The sequence below is a fragment of the Thalassophryne amazonica genome, chromosome 12 (assembly GCF_902500255.1).
Source record: "Thalassophryne amazonica chromosome 12, fThaAma1.1, whole genome shotgun sequence".
In the NCBI taxonomy this organism is placed as follows: domain Eukaryota; kingdom Metazoa; phylum Chordata; class Actinopteri; order Batrachoidiformes; family Batrachoididae; genus Thalassophryne; species Thalassophryne amazonica.
The window spans coordinates 93,672,170-93,693,102 of record NC_047114.1 but is presented as its reverse complement, the minus strand read 5'-3'; the positions used below and the strand labels follow the sequence as shown (position 1 = coordinate 93,693,102).

The 20,933-nt window shown below is 41.4% G+C and overlaps 1 protein-coding gene across 9 annotated transcripts in view; it reads right to left on the bottom strand.

The window, feature by feature from the left end:
• LOC117521144 (adhesion G protein-coupled receptor L2-like) overlaps positions 1–20,933 on the bottom strand; it is a 186,710-nt gene that overhangs the window by 7,898 nt on the left and 157,879 nt on the right. For 5 of the 9 annotated variants that reach the window (XM_034182481.1, XM_034182480.1, XM_034182486.1 and 2 more), the window contains 5 exons: positions 17,287–17,378; positions 15,249–15,417; positions 13,142–13,270; positions 9,035–9,131; positions 7,976–8,101 (listed from right to left, as the gene is read on the bottom strand). In XM_034182481.1, the coding sequence (XP_034038372.1) occupies positions 7,976–8,101; positions 9,035–9,131; positions 13,142–13,270; positions 15,249–15,417; positions 17,287–17,378 (613 nt within the window). The remainder of the gene's footprint in view (positions 1–7,975; positions 8,102–9,034; positions 9,132–13,141; positions 13,271–15,248; positions 15,418–17,286; positions 17,379–20,933) is intronic. The other 4 variants (XM_034182487.1, XM_034182483.1, XM_034182484.1 and 1 more) reach the window with 1 other exon arrangement.

Here is a 20,933-nt window from a genome sequence, read left to right as displayed (position 1 = left end):
TATTCATTAAATAGTTATGGTTTATTAACATTGTACAATTCATTGATTGTCCCATATTTAACGTACTGTGTAGAAATCTGGGGATCAACATATACAACCTATATACAACCTTTATTTATTTTGCAGAAAAGAGCTTTAAAAGTGATTAGTAACAGTGGTTTTAGAGATCCATCTAATCCATTGTTTATTAAGTATAGGGTACTTAAATTTCATGATTTAGTCGATTTGAAAATATTACAAACGATGTACCAAGTTAATAAAAATACTTTACCAACAATCATTCAAAATATGTTTGAAAAAAGAGTAAGTAGTTATAAATTGAAAGGAATAGAAGTCTTTAAAAAACCAAGATTTAGAACCAAAGTAAAGGAAAGGAGTATTGCAGTAAATGGTGTCAAATTATGGAACAATCTTAATAAAGAAATTAAAGAATTAAGGTCGCTTAAATTATTTAAAAAACATATTAAATTAGATGTATTAAGTAAATATGAAACTATGAAGTAAGTCAGTGGGCTGCAAGAAAGTCAAAAAAAAGAAAAAGTAAACTGTTAATGTTTGGAGTGTCTTAAGTTTAAATGTAACCTGTCAGTGATGTAATCTATTAATTAATGGTCATAATTATGAAATGGGTCAGTGGTATGTGACAAGTTAAAGAAATGCAATCTGTTAAATAATGTTGACTATGATGCTGTATATTGAAAGATTGTATTGTTAAAAGGGGCAGAAATCATAAGACTTGTTCTTCTTTCTGCTCCTTTTCATTCTGGTATTGTGGTGCTTTTGTTTTTTGCTTTTCTGTTTTTCTTTTAAATGAATGAAATAAATATTAATAAAAAAAATTAAAAAAAAGTTTGTTAAACATCCACCCAATATTACATTATTTTTAAAATTAAAGTTTATTAAACGCCCACCTAAAATAAATTAATTCCATGACTCCCAGCACATCGTGAAATGCATCAATGTTTTTCTGGTCTCTTCCGCATCTGACTTGACATCATCTGTTTGACCTGTGCTCTTATTTTGAAAGACTCTTGTGCAAGAAACAGAAAGTGTTCCAGGACAATGGCTAGCCTTGTGAAGTTAATGAAAAGGAAACTAACATAGAGTGAACACACGTGTCAGCAACAGTATGGATTTCCCACTGTTTTCTTCCCAGTGATATAGCCCTTGTTTCTGGTTTTTATTTTTCTTCCAAGTGATGTAGCCCTTGTTTCTGGTTTTTATTTTTCTTCCCAGTGAGGTAGCCCGTGTTTCTGGTTTTTATTTTTCTTCCCAGTGATGTAGCCTGTGTTTCTGGTTTTTATTTTTCTTCCCAGTGATGTAGCCCTTGTTTCTGGTTTTATTTTTCTTCCCAGTGATGTAGCCCTTGTTTCTGGTTTTTATTTTTCTTCCCAGTGATGTAGCCCGTGTTTCTGGTTTTTATTTTTCTTCCCAGTGATGTAGCCCGTGTTTCTGGTTTTTATTTTTCTTCCCAGTGATGTAGCCCTTGTTTCTGGTTTTTATTTTTCTTCCCAGTGATGTAGCCCGTGTTTCTGGTTTTTATTTTTTTCCCAGTGATGTAACCCGTGTTTCTAGTTTTTATTTTTCTTCCCAGTGATGTAGCCCTTGTTTCTGGTTTTTATTTTTCTTCCCAGTGATGTAGCCCGTGTTTCTGGTTTTTATTTTTCTTCCCAGTGATGTAGCCCTTGTTTCTGGTTTTTATTTTTCTTCCCAGTGATGTAGCCCGTGTTTCTGGTTTTTATTTTTTTCCCAGTGATGTAACCCGTGTTTCTAGTTTTTATTTTTCTTCCCAGTGATGTAGCCCTTGTTTCTGGTTTTTATTTTTCTTCCCAGTGATGTAGCCCGTGTTTCTGGTTTTTATTTTTCTTCCCAGTGATGTAGCCCGTGTTTCTGGTTTTTATTTTTTTCCCAGTGATGTAGCCCGTGTTTCTGGATTTTATTTTTCTTCCCAGTGATGTAGCCCTTGTTTCTGGTTTTTATTTTTCTTCCCAGTGATGTAGCCCGTGTTTCTGGTTTTAATTTTTTTCCCAGTGATGTAGCCCGTGTTTCTGGTTTCTATTTTTCTTCCCAGTGATGTAGCCCTTGTTTCTGGTTTTTATTTTTCTTCCCAGTGATGTAGCCCGTGTTTCTGGTTTTTATTTTTCTTCCCAGTGATGTAGCCCATGTTTCTGGTTTTTATTTTTTTCCCAGTGATGTAGCCCTTGTTTCTGGTTTTTATTTTTCTTCCCAGTGATGTAGCCCATGTTTCTGGTTTTTATTTTTCTTCCCAGTGATGTAGCTCTTGTTTCTGGTTTTTATTTTTATTCCCAGTGATGTAGCCCTTGTTTCTGGTTTTTAATTTTCTTCCCAGTGATGTAGCCCTTGTTTCTGGTTTTTATTTTTCTTCCCAGTGATGTAGCCCTTGTTTCTGGTTTTTATTTTTCTTCCCAGTGATGTAGCCCTTGTTTCTGGTTTTTACTTTTTCTTCCCAGTGATGTAGCCCTTGTTTCTGGTTTTTATTTTTCTTCCCAGTGATGTAGCCCTTGTTTCTGGTTTTTACTTTTTCTTCCCAGTGATGTAGCCCTTGTTTCTGGTTTTTATTTTTCTTCCCAGTGATGTAGCCCTTGTTTCTGGTTTTTACTTTTTCTTCCCAGTGATGTAGCCCTTGTTTCTGGTTTTTATTTTTCTTCCCAGTGATGTAGCCCATGTTTCTGGTTTTTATTTTTCTTCCCAGTGATGTAGCCCATGTTTCTGGTTTTTACTTTTTCTTCCCAGTGATGTAGCCCTTGTTTCTGGTTTTTATTTTTCTTCCCAGTGATGTAGCCCTTGTTTCTGGTTTTTACTTTTTCTTCCCAGTGATGTAGCCCTTGTTTCTGTTTTTTATTTTTCTTCCCAGTGATGTAGCCCTTGTTTCTGGTTTTTACTTTTTCTTCCCAGTGATGTAGCCCTTGTTTCTGGTTTTTATTTTTCTTCCCAGTGATGTAGCCCTTGTTTCTGGTTTTTACTTTTTCTTCCCAGTGATGTAGCCCTTGTTTCTGGTTTTTATTTTTCTTCCCAGTGATGTAGCCCATGTTTCTGGTTTTTATTTTTCTTCCCAGTGATGTAGCCCATGTTTCTGGTTTTTACTTTTTCTTCCCAGTGATGTAGCCCTTGTTTCTGGTTTTTATTTTTCTTCCCAGTGATGTAGCCCTTGTTTCTGGTTTTTACTTTTTCTTCCCAGTGATGTAGCCCTTGTTTCTGGTTTTTATTTTTCTTCCCAGTGATGTAGCCCGTGTTTCTGGTTTTTATTTTTCTTCCCAGTGATGTAGCCCTTGTTTCTGGTTTTTATTTTTCTTCCCAGTGATGTAGCCCTTGTTTCTGGTTTTTATTTTTCTTCCCAGTGATGTAGCCCTTGTTTCTGGTTTTTATTTTTCTTCCCAGTGATGTAGCCCTTGTTTCTGGTTTTTATTTTTCTTCCCAGTGATGTAGCCCTTGTTTCTGTTTTTTATTTTTCCATGTGTTGATTTGAAAAAAACATTTTACACCAGACGCACTTCATGACGCAACTCCGCATGTAGACGAAGGATGAGGCACGGTTGGCCTCGAACCGGGGACCTTCTGGTTGGGAGGTAAGAAAATTAACCCTTCACCGCTAGAACAAAACAACACCCCTGCCCCTTGCATGTGGGAGTAAATATCCTGCTATGAATCTCAGTCAGACTTTAATGTGTAATTATTTCAAAGGTGGCTGCACAGTGCAAAATCCACAGAACTGCGATCCATAATCTCTGTTTGAATTCCGTGCAGACCTTTCTGTCCTTGCTTCATTATCTCAGCGTGAAACAAAACCAGACGGAGTGCAGCGGGATAACCTATATGTTGCTCCATACCCCCTCCTTCCAGTATCGCTGTCGTGCCGCTGTTATATATTCTCTTTTATCATCAAATGCCTGTGACTATCTGGGCGCGATGACTCTTCCCGCATTGCGTCACGAGTTTTTTTTCGTTGTGTGATTCGATTTGCTTTGCTCTACCAGAGAATAAGTAGGTCACATAAACTCTAACTTGAGTTCAAGCAACCGAGTCTAATTTGTGCTGAACAGAAGAAAATGTAAACATTTTAACACGTTGTGAGATATTATCCACCCAAATGGAGTAATGTCTTCCAGAGAGGAGTTCCCCTCTGAATCCTCGGTAGTCACGAAAAGATGACATCGATGGCTTCGTATCGCCAAATTCACAGATGACAAACAGATAAGAACAAATTCAAATGCAGAGAAATTGGGGGATGAAGAAGGACCAAAAGGTAATTCTAGAAATTTTCTCCGTGTTTTTCCATGCATGTTGTGCTGGAGCCTAAAAAAATAAATAAAAATAAACAATCACCAAAACAGGAATCTGGAGCCCCTTTCAGACACGCAATTTATGCAAATACGGAAATCTGAGACTTTTTATTAAGCGTGTAACAATAGAGGTACGACGAGGAAAGTGAATTGAAATTAATATTATGACAACGTTGATACACAGATCCATGAATTGATCTAAATGAACCTGTCGGTGACTTGATTTTAAAGTTATAAATTGGTTGAGTTAAGCTGTTGCTACTTCTGCATCTTCAAATCCTTGTAAAAGTTTGAAGGTAGGCGCGAGGTTACAGGAACATTAACTTTGTGAGGTAAAAAAACAAAATCTACATATATGATAGTGGTAAGTGGTTTAATGGATAAACGTGCCTATTTCAACTTCACAGTTGGTTCACAATTTGTTAAAAACAGGTTACTTCTTCTTCTGGACTTCTTCTATGCTGCACTTTCTGCTGTTGTATGTGATGCTGCCCCCAGTGGTGAACAAAAGGCAAGCAGATGCAGCACCAGTGTGCACAGCAGTAAAAAACCTGAAGATCTCTGGTTTTTCACAAAACATGTATTTGAAGATGTAATACGATATAATTCTTTATTTACGGTTGTGTTGAAATTCATTTTCCATCATAGTTTACAATAAGCCAAAAGTGGCATAGTTTACTTTTAAACATTTCATAAAAGACTGGGGATCTCCTTCAGGTTTTTACTACTGTGCTGCAGCATGTTGGCACTGCCTCCGCTCCCCCTTTGTTCACCACTGGCCAACTGTTGTTAGCCTGTTAGCAGAATATAAATAGATCTTCCTGTTTTGAACTGGTAGGGAGTTATTAACTAATTGTGAGCTGGACACAATCAATCAATCAAGTTTTATTTCTATAGCACTTTACAACAGTTTTCACTGAACCAAAGTGCTTTCCAATAGCACCAGCTAGAGATAAAATAAAAAGAACAGTACGAAAAACACAATAAAACACAATAAGAGCATCCAAAATAGAATAAAAATAGACAAAAAAGTTTCAAAGCAATTATGTGCAAAAAGCTGCCCTGAACAAGTATGTTTTTAACTTAGCTTTAAACAGAGGCAAGCTATTAATGGACCTCAGTTCAGGAAGTAATGCATTCCACAACTTAGGACCTGCTACTGCAAAAAAACGGTCACCCCATTGTTTGGACCTGGACCTGGGAACCTCCAGAAAGTTTTGGTCAGCAGACCGAAGTGCTCTGACAGGGTTGTGTGTTTTTAACAGGTCACATAAATAAGAAGGTGCAATGCCATTTACAGCTTTAAAAACAAATATTAACAGTTTAAAATCAACTCTAAAACGGACTGGAAGCCAGTGCAGGGAGTAAAGGAATAAAGTACAGGAGTGATGTGGCTGTGCTTCCTGGTGTTGGTCAACAGGCGAGCAGCAGCATTCTGGACCAGTTGGAGTCAGTTTAGAGAGCCCTGAGTGATACCAACATAAAGTGCAAATTTCAAACAGGTATGTTTACCTGTTATATGGCGCCCACCACTATCAAATTTTATGTTACAGGCAAAGTTAACGTTCTTGTGCCTAGTCTTGCGAGAGCCTTGCACTGATTTTTGAACTTTTACGAGAACTTGAAGACGTGGAAGTAGCAGCATAACAGCTCAACCCAACCAATTCATCATATTAAAACTGAGCCATCGTGTAGTTCATCGTACATTCAGATCGCTTCAGGGATCCATTTGTTGATGCAGCCAAATATTTAACTTGAAAATCTATTTTCTAGCTGTCAGTCAAATAGAGACCTCGTTAATACTCTTTCTTTAATGGTCCATCCATACAGTGAGGAAAATAAGTATTTGAACATCCTGCGATTTTGCAAGTTCTCCCACTGAAATTTTCATTTTACGTGCATGTCCACTGTGAGAGACATAATCTAAAAAAAAAAAAAAAAATCCGGAAATCACAATGTATGATTTTTTTTAATAATTTATTTGTATGTTACTGCTGCAAATAAGTATTTGAACACCTACCAACCAGCGAGAATTCTGGCTCACACAGACCTGTTAATTTTTCTTTAAGAAGCCCTCTTATTCTGCACTCTTTACCTGTATTAATTGCAACTGTTTGAACTTATCTGTATAAAAGACAGTATGATTTTTTAAATAATTTATTTGTATGTTACTGCTGCAAATAAGTATTTGAAAACCTGTGAAAATCAATGTTAATATTTGGTACAGTAGCCTTTGTTTGCAATTACAGAGGTCAAATGTTTCCTGTAGTTTTTCACCAGGTTTTCACACACTGCAGCAGGGATTTTGGTCCACTCCTTCATACAGATCTTCTCCAAATCTTTCAGGTTTAGAGTTTCAGCTCCCTCCAAAGATTTTCTATTGAGTTCAGGTCTGGAGACTGGCCAGGCCACTCCAGGACCTTGAAATGCTTCTTACAGAGCCCCTCCTTAGTTGCCCTGGCTGTGTGTTTGGGGTCATTGTCATTCTGGAAGACCCAGCCATGACCCATCTTCAATGCTCTTACTGAGGGAAGGAGGTTGTTTGCCAAAATCTCGCAATACACGACCCCATCCATCCTCCCTTCAATATGGTGCAGTCGTCCTGTCCCCTTTGCAGAAGAGCACCCCCAGAGTATGATGTTTCCACCCCCATGCTTCACGGTTGGGATGGTTTTCTTGGGGTAGTTCTCATCCTCTAAACATGGTAAGTGGATTTGATTCCAAAAAGCTCTATTCTGGTCTCATCTGACCACATGACCTTCTCCCATGCCTCCTCTGGATCATCCAGATGGTCACTGGTGAACTTCAAACGGGCCTGGACATGTGCTGGCTTGAGCAGGGGGACCTTGCTGCCCTGCAGGATTTTAAACCATGACAGCATCATGTGTTACTAATGTAATCTTTGTGACTGTGGTCCCAGCTCTCTTCAGGTCATTGACCAGGTCCTCCTGTGTAGTTCTGAGCTTTCTCAGAATCATCCTTACCCCACAAAGGGAGATCTTGCATGGAATCCCAGACCGAGGGAGATTGACAGTCATCTTGTGTTTCTTCCACTTTCTAATAAATAATCATACAGTTGTTGTCTTCTACCAAGCTGCTTGCCTGTTGTCCTGTAGTCCATCCCAGCCTTGTGCAGGTCTACAGTTTTGTCCCTGGTGTCCTTAGACAGCTCTTTGGTCTTGGCTATGGTGGACAGGTTGGAGTGTGATTGATTGAGTGTGTGAACAGGTGTCTTTTATACAGGTAACAAGTTCAAACAGGTGCAATTAATACAGGTAAAGAGTGCAGAATAAGAGGGCTTCTTAAAGAAAAATTAACAGGTCTGTGTGAGCCAGAATTCTTCCTGGTTGGTAGGTGTTCAAATACTTATTTGCAGCAGTAACATACAAATAAATTATTAAAAAAATCATACATTGTGATTTCCAGATTTTTTTTTTTTTTGGTTTATGTCTCTCACAGTGGACATGCAACTAATATGACAATTTCAGACCCCTCCATGACTTCTAAGTGGGAGAACTTGCAAAACAGCAGGGTGTTCAAATACTTATTTTCCTCACTGTATATGAAGAGAGCTGTTCAGAAATTTTCTAGGTGCGTCTTTCAAAGTGAAAATGCAGACGATGCATGTCTGAAAAGGGTGAGTCTAAGAGTAAAGGCTGAGGATGGATGTGCACCTGGGGAGTGAAAGGCCGGTGGGGAGGGGGTGTTGCAGACGACCGTTTCTGCCAGCAGGTTGTTATAAGGGTTAGTGTCGTGGGTTCGGAGGAGAGGGTTAGTTAGGAGGTAGTTGCCAGTCATCCCTGAAATAACAGGAAAAGAGAGAGAGGAGAAAAATCAGGATGGACAGAGCAGAAGGTGAGTCATCTGCAAAGAGGCGGAGACGGCCTTGTACTTCACGCCCCGTGTCGGTTTGTGGCATAAACGCTGGCTTTTGGCATTCAAAATGTAACACCACAAAAAAATAAAAAAGATGACCTTGAAATCATCTGCCTCCTATTACAGAATAAAAGAACCACAGAAACGTTGGTCAACAGAAAAAACATATGCAAACAGTCAAATGATGCAACTGACAAACAATATTATCTTGATAGGTGTTGACCAACGCATAGCAACACAATCAGCTCCAGTGTTTATACGAAAAAAAAAAGAATCATCTAAACAAACTCGTCCAGACGAGACTCCAGACAAAACATGTCTAAGTGGCCTGCCACGAATAATCCAGGATCCCTATCATCCACGGCATGGTTATGTAAATCCTCAAGAATGTAATAACTACTCTCAGTCATCTGGACAGATCGCAAAAGATATTCTAGCTGCTCCAAGCAAGTCCAAAACCACCCCCTGCCGCCCACCAAAAAAAACCCAACAACGCTGTGATATATCCTCAAACCCTGGTCTGACCTCGCCGTGTCATCCCTCATCTCTCTCTAAACTTCATCCTCACAAACACTCCGGGGTGAAGATGAGACAGAGTTGCTTGGATTTGAACTAAACTCTTAATCTGTCATGTTTTATGCAAGATGAAGCACCACGCCTCTCTGATCTCTGTTTCAGACCCGTTGCTTGATCCAGACAAGCAAGAAAACACTGTGAACCTCGGACACACGGGGAATATTTTCATTGCTTATCCGTAAGACAAAAATCTTAAAAGCAACATTAAATCATCTTCGCTGTGAGTTGCCTCAGCGCCGCCGAACCCGGGGTCGTCAAAGTGTCAATTGTGAATTCCTTACCCTGGTTGAGTGTGGAGGTGCTGTTTATGTCTCCTGAGATGAAAGACGACTCTGACTGCTTCCTCACGGTGTCGTTCCACATCCGCCTGATGCGGCTCTGAGTAGATACAGAGAGAGAGAGAAGCTCTGATCAGGACTCAACACGCCGCCATTCTAATTCCGGACTTTTGGCCACGAACCTCTTGTGGCTACGCGAGGCCTAAGATTCAAACCAACGCATGTACGCATGATTCTGAGCGGGTTTATTTTTTTCTTGGACAGTAAGAGTAGAAACCACAAACTCCCACAAGAGCTGTTTCATCACGGAACATTTCAAAAGTCAAAAAACATGTCGATAAGAGATGGGTACACTACAGCTCATAAGAGAAGAGCCGGCAGCTTTTTACGCCAGAGTCTACTGGTAGGGGGGTACGGGGGGGGAGAGCTGTATTATTGTGAGCTATTTTATCCCATCGATTCATGATGCAAGGAGCAACATGATAACTATCAATATGGGCGAGTCTCCAAGGCTTGACTGGAGTGATGTTGAAGGTATCCGTGCACGGCCGCGTGTGAAGCGCGTGTAAATGCCAGGAGGTCCTTCCACTGCATTCCAGGCAGGAGCAGAGGAGCAGTTTGAGAAGATCGCCTGTTTCGCCAACTCGGACTATGCCCCTCACCTCTTGGTTGTCTTTTGAGCCGTCAGTCTTTGTGATAACTGGACTCTATCTGGTTGCTTAGCTGTAACATCTTCTCTGTCTCTACATGTTTGAGTTTATTGTTGTGCTTTTGTTTGATTTAGTTGTTTTGTTGTCATGAGTTTGGTCAAAACACATGGTCACCCCACTGAGTCTGGTCTGCTTAGGGTTTCTTCATAAAATGTAAGTCCATTTGGCCTCTCCCTTGTTTTCAACTTGAGGACGCCATGATAGATCTTCTGAGGTGGATCTGAATATTGATTTGGCACAAATTTTACACCAGATGCCCTTCTCGACTCAACTCCACATTACAGGGAGAATGGGCAGGGGTGGCTTTGAACCGGGAACCTCCACACTGGAAACAAACGCATTTAATGCACATATTCCACAGGATGCCAGTGGGTAATCATAGTAGATATGATTTCCGACGATCCAAAAAAATGTAAAAATGGGATGAAACGGTTTAACCTGGCTTGGCTCCTAACAGGCTGGCTTATAAAGTGCAGACCTGGTAACCCACCAAAAAAAAAAAAAAAAGAAAGGAGCTGTGCCCTCAGCCAGACATAAGTTGCTCAACTTTGAACAAAAACCACAACAAACGCTGCTTCTGCTTCACAATTTTACGCCGATGGAGCACGAACAAGCAAGTTTCAAACCGTAGTCACTATGAATACCCCATTTAAAGACGTTTGTACGCAAGTGAATCTGTTAAGACTACGAAGACCTGGAATTTACCATGCACGATCAGTGATTTGGAGAGTCGGGATGAAATTTTTTTGAACAGTTCCAAAATTGGATCCCGGTTTCAAATCTGGTGCCAATAATGGCCGTAACGAGGTCTGCTCAAGATTGACAAAGATGGACCGAGATGTTACTATGATGCTTCAAAACGTGCCCCAATTTGCTATTCAAGATTAAATGGAAGGAACGGCGCTCTGTGGAACAGCTCCATAACTGCTTGGACACCATAATCAAAAAAAAAAAAAAAAAAAAAAAAAGAGAGAGAAACAAAATTAAGTAGAAAATTGAAACACCAACAAAATAGGAGAGAAAGGGAGTTAATTCTGCAGAGATGAGGACAAGTTTGGTTTGGGAGCTTCTACCACAATACGGAACTGTCTTGGGTCCTGGATGGCAACAATCCAGACAGACAACTGCCTAAGGCAGTGCTTCTCAATTATTTTCTGCTACACCCCCTCAGGAAGAAGAAAACATTTTGCGCCCCCCCGCCCCACTCTCTGCCGTGACTAGAAATAGTATCATTTGTCCATAAAATTGTTATAAGTACACCTCAGCATAACATTGTATCCTTATTAACATTAAAGAAAACAAAAAAGAAAGAAATTTAGATCAACTTACAGCAAAGAATAACTTTATTAACATTGTTTTTTAGTCTGTAACAGAAAAAAATTGCATCACTTTGCTTGAAATTTTTTAAAAAAATCATCCTTAAACAGACAAAACAAAAATGAGTAAGACAATTTGTGCAGATTTTTTTTAATGATTATTTTTTGTGATTTTTATTTTTTTATTAAGTTTTTATTTTTGCAGCACTTGCGTCATCCAAAATGACAGAGACCATGTCTACTGCTGCTCAGCTCCTCTGCTAAGGAGCTATGATGCTAACGGTGCTCGCGGGTTTACTGAAGCAGCATTCATAAAGCAGGATGATTGCTGGCACGTTTTCACTGAAAAAACAAAAAAACCTCAAGCGGATTATCTGCGTGATTGGGTGTAATATCTTTAAGTGACGCCTTAATTTATTTGGCTTCATGCTGTCTGCTGCCAACATTTTAAGACAAGGCGGTCTTTCCTCGTCTCCCACTGTAGTGTGAAAAAACCCCGAAATAGAGCTGCGTTCCATTATGCTCGAGTCCTCAATACTCTCTGCACAGTCTGACAATGAGAGCGCCACTGCCACCTACTGTAGTGGATGTGCAATTACACTTTTTTCTAGTTCTGGAAAAAAAAGCATGTTCCTTGCGGTCACATGTGCCCCCCCTGACATCGCACCTGGGGGAGAGCGTGCCCCACTATTTGAGAAGGGCTGGCCTAAGGTGACAAGTGGAAGTCTTTGGAGCAAGGTGTCTTCAGAGGATCCTTGGGTACCGATGGAATGACTTTATTCTGCAGATTTATACATCTGCAGATATCCACAAGTGAGTGAAACAGGTTTGATTGTGAACGCGTTCAAACCTGTTGGTCTTATAGCAGCAGAGTCCTGAATAAGCCCAGAGAAAAGTGCAGTCCTGCGAAGAACTAAGAGGTAGCTAGAAAAGGAAGCTGAAAGTGGAGACACACACACACACACACACACACACACAGAGACAGACAAAAACAAAAATCAAAATTCTGTTAGGGGGTCAAAGAATTAAGAACATAAATCCCTGTGGGTGGAGCTATGAAAGACAACTTTTTTCCTCAGAGTTCTGTTGTGTGGGCCGCTGAAGAGGAGGTACTGCTGGCCCACCACCACCAGAGGGCGCCCTGCCTGGAGTGCGGGCTCCAGGCACCAGAGGGCGCTGCCGCCTCATAGGAGCAGCCAAGGTGACAGCCGTCACCTATCAACTGAGACAGCTGACATCCATCAGCGGAGGGGTATATCAGCTGGACGGCATCTCCACCTCATTGCCGAGATATCGCTCTACCAAGGAGGTAATATACTCAGCCAATTGTGTTGTCTTCTTGACATAATACCTTGTTACTTTTGCGCAGATAGCGAGTGGAACAGCAGGAGACTGTATTGGACCTTATTGATAAGTACACACATTCCTGCACTAACCAGTGTTTTTCTGACGAGAGGTGGAGGTGGTGTTTCCACCCTACGTGTTGCTGGGTGCAGCCGCACCCACATCTGACTGTCTCTGTTCCTCGCCAGCAGTACCGGATCCGACGAGCGGAGGCAGTGGCCACCTGGGAGTTCGGGACTTGGCGGCTCCAGTATTCTCGGGGTTCGGTGGCAGAGGAAATCGGGTGGTTCCGGTTCGACTCGGACAGACGTCTCCTATCGTCGAGCCTGCCCACATGACACCATTGGAATTGGTTTATTTCCACAATTGTGATCTGTTGTGTTTGTTGTGCGTGTTCACAACAGTAAAGCTTTGTGATTTGACTTTCTTCATTGTCCGTTCATTTGCGCCCCCTGTTGTGGGTCCGTGTTCCTCACTTTCCCCAAGAAGTTCTTCTTTTCAAGTACACTCAAGCCTTTTAAGTTGCCCCGAACCAAAGCGTAACACATCTAACCCCTGTGATTTCAGGTATTTCCAACTTAAACCAGATTTTGCACAGGACATCCTGTCAGGATTCATTTGATTTGACCTTTTTAAAGTGCGCGGGGTGCGGTGAGCATGGAGAGCCTCGGTGACCCACAGACAGGCATCACCTTGTTTTGATCTGGTGATGGATTTGTGCTGTTCTGCTCTGCAGGTACCTGTGTAGCAGATGAGTAGCGGGCTGTGGATCGGGAAGCGGTCGTCTTGGCTGAGCTGTGGGGACCTTCGGGAGGCAGCGCACCACAGCACTGGGACTGACGGAAACATTTGCTGTACTCTTTGCGGACCTGCAGACGTACAAAAGGTCAGGACGAGCTGAGTGTGGCAGAAAGTGACACAATCAGCCCAAAACATGCAAAAATTCTGTGGAGAGGAACGAGCTTCGAAATGGTCACAAAGGTGAATTATAAGATCTACAAAAGAAAAAGCAGCATTTACAGATATGTACAGTGATTTTTGTGACAACTTGTCACATGTAAAACAGATGACCACACACATCCTAAATGACTGACCAGTGGACTGCAGTTATACAGCACTTTTCTATCTGAATCAAAAGCTCAAAGTGCTTTACAACGATGCCTCAAATTCACCCATCGATGTCAGAGTCCTGCTATGCAAGGAGCTCAACTGCACACTGAGAGCAAACGGGAATAAGGACCTCGCCCAACGGCACTTGATTGACCAGGCTGACAGGGGTTTGAACCACGGATCCTCTGGTCTCAAACCCACCACTTAACCACAAGACCATCACCTCCCCCAATCTATATTATAATAGCCAAGTGGCGTCTGTGCGCGTGTCTGTGTACATGCATGCGTGTGTATGGCTTCGATCACGGACAAACTGGTGCAAGCTGGCATTTGACGTGTGGTATCCTTATGTATTTTGGGTCAACGACGAACACCACAAAAACAGAAATCTGACAGGACTAATATTTTTGGAGAAATTTGTGATATTAGCTAACAACAGTGAACAATGGATGCTGTGTTGTAATGCACCATGGGAGGTCAGGGTTTGGGGGTTTTAAATGTAATTGTGGATCATGTTAGTTTAACAGTGTTATTCATTTATTGTATTTTTGTAGTTCAGTTGGTTTAGTCAGTTTAGTTAAGTGTCATGTTGCCGTTGCCATGAGTGAGAAGGGTAGTGTGTTTGATGTCTTCCGCAAGCGTCTCTGTTTGTGGGTGTGTAAAGATAAAAGCACCTCCCCTCGGCAGAATGCACAAAAGACAAAAAGCTGTGCATGCATGTGTACAATTTCAATCATGGACAAACTGGGGTGAGGTGACATTTGCCGTTTGGTATGCTTATGTATTTTGGATCAAGGATGAACGCCGCCAAAATGCAACATTGATAGGACTAATATTTTTGGAGAAACTATGGATATTAGCCAACAACACGGAACAATAGATGTTGATAATTACATTCTGGACTCACATGATAATCCAACAGGTGGCGGTAAATCATCTATATATTAAAAGCGTGCGTGTGTGATTTTATTTAGTAAGTTCAATGTAAATACATGGATGCCACAAGAAAGTGGAAACACTTATTTCCATTGTGGTCCATCATGATATACCTGTCATGACTCAATACATATCATGATAAACCTGTCACAATTTGCTACATATCACAATATGCCTGTTACTATTTACTACATATCACAATACGCTTGTCACAATTTGCTACATATCACAATACGCCTGTCAGGATTCGATACATATCACAATACGTGTTACGATTTGCTACATATCACAATACGCCTGTCAGGATTTGCTACATATCACAGTACGTGTTACGATTTGCTACATATCACAATACGCCTGTCACGGTTCGCTACATATCATGATATGCCTGTCACAATTTGCTACATATCACGATACTCCTGCCATGATTCGATACATGAAATGATACGCCTGTTATGATTCGATACATGTCATGATACGCCTGTCACGATTTGATACATATTATGATACACCTGTCACAATTAACCAGGTCCGGGTCTCGATGGCAGCAGACCAAGCAGCTCATCCCACACTTCCCTACCCACAGCCAATTATAAAGTATAAAATATAAGCCTTGACATTATTGGTTTCCTATTTAATTATTTTATAAATAATTTATGCTACTTTAGGAAGCCATTATTGTTCCAAAATGTAGCTGATTTTTAATGACATCACAATGCTTATTTTAAAAAGCAAAACATTTTGATTATCATGATTAATAATGTACTGTTCAGTGTCTTGAACCTGAGCTTAAAATCTGACCTTTTTCTGCAGGAGGCAGTGGAATATGAAGATGAACATCCCTTGCAGAGTGTTGAAGATGGTGAAGAGGTAAGCCATCACGATAGAAGATTCATTGAGAAAGAACAAACCAAAGGACCACGTCAGGCCTAGAAGACAAAGCAGGACGAATGCTCCCAACACCCATGACCTGCAAAAATAGGAAACAGCAGTGGTTTGAGTTGTAAGGACGCCAAGGCTGATTCCAGGTTTGTTGGCTTCAAGACTCTCTGCTCCAGCGAACACGCTCAATTCACTGTGGAGAAGTTGTGCTCGTTTCACAGTACATAAAGCCAGACAAACCTTTGGATTCAATATGCATTCAGTATTTGAAATGGAGTCAAACAAAAAAAAAAAAATCATTGTTTTTCACTGGAGATGCCTGAAAAGACTGCAAATACAGCAGGTTTTTCCACAACAGATTCCAGGAAAGCCTAGAGGAAACAAGATAACTCAACAGTCAGTACCAATGAGGAGAGCTGGTCATTATTGATGCACAGGAGAGAAGTGAGCCACCCCAAGAGAGGAGCAGCGAGCCTGCAGAACAGAGATGAAATTGGACAACAGCATGCCATTGAGATCAGATCCACAGAAAGAAGAAAGATGAGACGCGGGCCTAAGAGCGACAGCTGATGAGACTAGCTGCATGCAGTCTTTGGTGATATTCTTGCAAGAATGCAAAGCGTTGTCCGAATAATTAAACAAGTTATCACATTTGACACGCTGTTGTAATGAATGTCGGCTTTTTATAGTAGACCCCAATTACTGACAGTTAATGAGTTTTGCTTGCTTATGATAATGTGTGTAAGGCAGATTGTTTGATAATAAACCTGAGAGCTCCATGCTGGCACAAAATTCACATAAAAATCTAAAACATCCAGCTCACGTAGAGTGTGCACGCAGAGTTTTTTAACGGTCAGGGACTCGTCTTTCACAGATGAGTGTAGCTTCCTGAAAGTGGGAAGATATTATTATTATTTTTTTCACCATCTTTAAAGCTGTACGGCCTTTCAAATTTGACCAAAAAAAAAAAAGTTTCTACTGAAATCCAAGCATTATAATGTCAGTCTACTTTTGTAACATGTTGCAAAATCACAGCTCATTTTAATGAACAGAACATATTTATCTAGGGGGGAATTCCATTGTGAATATTTTCTTTTCCTGATGCTGCTGTGGAAGTGACCTGATGCACTCCCATGATGCGTACATGCTAACATCTGTAAGATGTCTTGTAAATCACTTCAGAGGTGTTTATCTGGTGTCAAAAACAGCATTTTTAGATTTATAAGTGTTTACCTCTTAATAACAATATATGAGAACAGAAAGAAGCAGTTTCAGCACATTTTCCACCATTTTGTTTTATGTTTGAGTGAACAACCAGCTGACATCATGCTGCCTTTCTTTACTCCCACTGGCAGTCGTTGTGCCCTTCCCAGCATCTCTCACACAGACTGGGGGGGGGGGGCAGTCTGATCTATCACTGCATCTGATCGCTTGAATTTCTACCCATCGGGGTCAAAATTCTAAGCTGTCTCCAGACAGCTTGAATTTTGATCATATTGGCAAAAATAATACTATGAACCCCTGATTTAAATGGTAAGCAATAAAATTATAGTGGTGCCAAAGAAAATTATTTTTATGACTTAAATCTTTAAAAAAAAATCCAAAGGCCGTACAGCTTTAGAGAGGGGGGGGGAGACGGACACCACAGGTCGAAAGTCCAGTTATGAAGAAACAAAAAAGCAATATAACCGAGCAGAGTGGAAACAGTTAAATCATAAAATATAATAAAAGGTACCAATGATGAGCAGGGATGAGAAATATTGCTGTGGTCCAATTTAAAAGAAGAAAACAATCAAATAAATCTATACGCCAAATATACCTTTGAAATGTCAGGAAGACATAGGAATAGTGTATATTGTTGGATTTTTTTTCCCACTCACAAACAACACACACACACACACATACATACACAGAGCATCACAGACCAAGCAGCTGCCGTCAGGCTGCCCCCCCTCACCTGATACCCCCCAGTCGGGACGAGTCGGGTTTCATGGAGGTGGAGTGCTTCACCATCTTGTACATCGTCACCACCAGGAAGATGACATTGACCTGTCAAAACACACGTGCATCGGGGTTAATGGAGCTCAGTGAGAAAGTCATCCGATTCCCGACGCCAACATGTTTCACATCGACTTACCGCAGGTTTTAGAATATTTCTTAATCTATAGCAGTTCTGGCTGCATGGTGAGCTCACCGCAGGCATACCTTTACCAAGAGGAATATGAAAATTTAATGCCTCACTGCAGACATAAAGTACACCAACTTCCAGGCGGAAAAACAGCAGTGAGAGTATAACGCTTTGGTCTGATTCACACGGCTTTGGCCTTCAACATAAACAGCAAAGTTCCTCTTTCCCCCTGGTTGACATTATGCTCGGTCCCAGGCCCTGACCAAACACAGAGCGTAAATCCTCGCAGGAGCAAATGTAAGAATGTAGGCCTGCTCAAGCCCAACCAGGTTTCATGGATCTCGGACAAAGCGGCAGAAAAACACAGAGAGGAAAAACCAGAGCAGATCGGCATATTTTACAAACACTTTTCCCAAGCCAGGAAAAACATTTGACTCAAGATGCGCGTCCAGAAACTTTTTTTTTTTGAAAGCTCTCAGGACCTCTCTGTGTCAGCACCGGAGGACCCGTCACTGCCGCGGGAATGAGAGGAGATGTGCTTCAATTAGACTCAACTCAGATTAAACCACCGAAACGAGTTTGAGTAAATATTCAGTGAGCGACCGTGTTCGGAGATTTATGGGAATAAACGGCGCTGTCCCACATCAGGGTCAGAGAGTGGAGCCAAAAAACGGAAAGCCATCGACTGCACGTGAAAGGAGACAAAAAGCAAAACTCAATAATCTACAATAAAAGAAGAAACATGTCATAATAAAATTCAATTTTCAATCTGTCATCCAACGACATCCACAAAAGCAGGTGTGCACTCAATATGTGAGAGATAGATAGATAGGTAGGTAGGTAGGTAGGTATATACAGTGAGCTAAGAGAGATTGCAAGTTCTCCTACTTAGAAAGATGAGAGAGGTCTGTAATTTTCATCATAGGTACACTTCAACTACGAGAGACAAAATGAGAAAAAAAAAATCCAGAAAATCACATTGTAGGATTTTTAAAGAATTTATTTGTAAATTATGGTGTAAAATAAGTATTTGGTTGCCCACGAACAAGCAAGATTTCTGGCTCTCACAGACCTGTAACTTCTTCTTTAAGAAGTTCTTCTGTCCTCCATCTGTTACCTGTATTAATGGCACCTGTTGGAACTTGTTATCTGTATAAAAGACACCTATCCACAGCCTCAAACAGTCAGACTCCAAACTCAACTATGGCCAAGACCAAAGAGCTGTCAAAGGACACCAGCAAGATAACTGTAGATGTGCACCAGGCTGGGAAGAGTGAATCTACAATAGTCAAGCGGGTTAGTGTGAATAAATCAACTGTGGGAGCAATTGTAAGAAAATGGAAGACATACAAGACCATTGATAATCTCCCTTGATCTGGGGCTCCATGCAAGATGTCATCCTGTGGGGTCGAAATGATCATGAGAACGGTGAACAAAAATCCCAGAACTACACGGAGAGACCTGATGAATGACCTGCAGAGAGCTGGGACCAAAGTAACAAAGGCTACACACTATGCAGAGAGGGACTCAAATCCTGCAATGCCAGGCGTGTCCCCCTGCTTAAGCCAGTACATATCCAGGTCCGTCTGAAGTTTGCCAGAGAGCATATGGATGATCCTGAAGAGGACTGGGAGAATATCATGGCATAGTTCCACCTTAGAATCGGAATATAATATATAAGATATACCTTACTGAATTTTCCTGTGGTCAGATGAAACCAAACTAGAACATTTTGGTAAAAACTCAACTCATCGTGTTTGGAGGAAGAAGAATGCTGAGTTGCGTTCCAAGAACACCATATCTACTGTGAAGCATTGGGGTGAAAACATCATGCTTTGGGGCTGTTTTTTCTGCAAAGGGGACAGAATGACTGATTCGTGTTAAGGGAAGAATGAACGTGGCCATGTATCGTGAGATTTTAAGCCAAAACCTCCTTCCTTCAGTGAGAGCATTGAAGATGCAACGTGGCTGGGTCTTCCAGCATGACAATGATCCCAAACACACCGCTCAGGCAATGAAGGAGTGGCTCCGTAAAAAGTATTTCAAGGTCCTGTAGTGGCCGAGCCAGTCTCCAGACCTCAACCAAATAGACAATTTGTTGAGGGAGTTGAAAGTCCGTGTTGCCCAGTGACAGCCCCAAAACATCACTGCTCTAGAGGAGATCTGCATGGAGGAATGGGCCAAAATACCAGCTACAGTGTGTGCAAATCTGGTGAAGACTTACAGGAAACGTGTGACCTCTGTCATTGCCAACAAAGATTACGTTACAAAGTATTGAGTTGAACTTTTGTTATTGACCAAATACTTATTTTCCACCATAATTTACAAATAAATTCTTTAAAAATCCTACAATGTGATTTCCTGCATTTTTTTTCTCATTTTGTCTCTCATAGTTGAAGTGTACCTATGTTGAAAATTAAAACCTCTCTCGCCTTTCTAAGTAGGAGAACTTGCACAATCAGGGACTGACTAAATACTTTTTTGCCCCACTGTAGATAGATAGAACTATTTTTGTTGTTGTTGTTGTTATTTTAGGTCAGTGTGCCTACATTTAGTTTCTAGTTTTGATTATTGGCTTTACTTTTATTTCAAAATGCACGCTGTACCATGTTCAGTTTAGGGGAGGTGACGGTCTAGAGGTTAAGTGTTGGGCTTGAGACCAGAGGATCCTCAGTTCAAATCCCACCCTGAATGGAAAATCACAGAGGGCCCTTGAGCAAGGTCCTTAATCCCTTAGTTGCTCCCGTTGTGTAGTGAACACCTTGTATGGCAGCACCCTCACATCAGGGTGAATGTGAGGCATTATTGTAAAGCGCTTTGAGTGTCTGATGCAGATGGAAAAGCGTTGTATAAATGCATTCCATTTACCATTCAGTATCACCACATCCCAGAACAGACATTTTACAGTTTCTGGAGCAGATCAGATGTGTGTGTGTGTGTGTTTTAACTTTACAATATGAGGCATTTTTGGACCTCCATGGACGGTCTGCACTCTTGAATACGCTTGTGGACTCTTTCTGAAACAACACTCAGCCACAGGAAAGTGTCTTTAAATGGGGTGGGCGTGGAATGTGGAAGAAAACCAACAGCAGCAGGGTAAGATGGAGGAAAACAACTTGCCCGAGAAGACAAAGAGGCTTTTAGATCACAGCTTCCAGCAATGCTAAGTTTCTTCTGTCAGCCGCTGGGGCCGATTCACGTCTGTGAGAGCGGAGAGGCTGGAGACGGATTTAACACAACCGCAAGCGAGGACACGGATCTAATGAGACAGACGGGCGATCACACGGACAGGCGGGGAGCCACTCTGCAGAGCAATGTCCTCATCGCCGCCATCTCCAAGGAGCCATCCTCTATTTTCACATCTCTGCCTCTCCGCCGGTTACCGCTCAAACAAACCCGTCAGCGGCAACGTTGTCGCCGCGCCTGGCTGCTTCTTCTGAATTCACGTGTGTTCACTCGCGTGCCGGTGTGGTTAC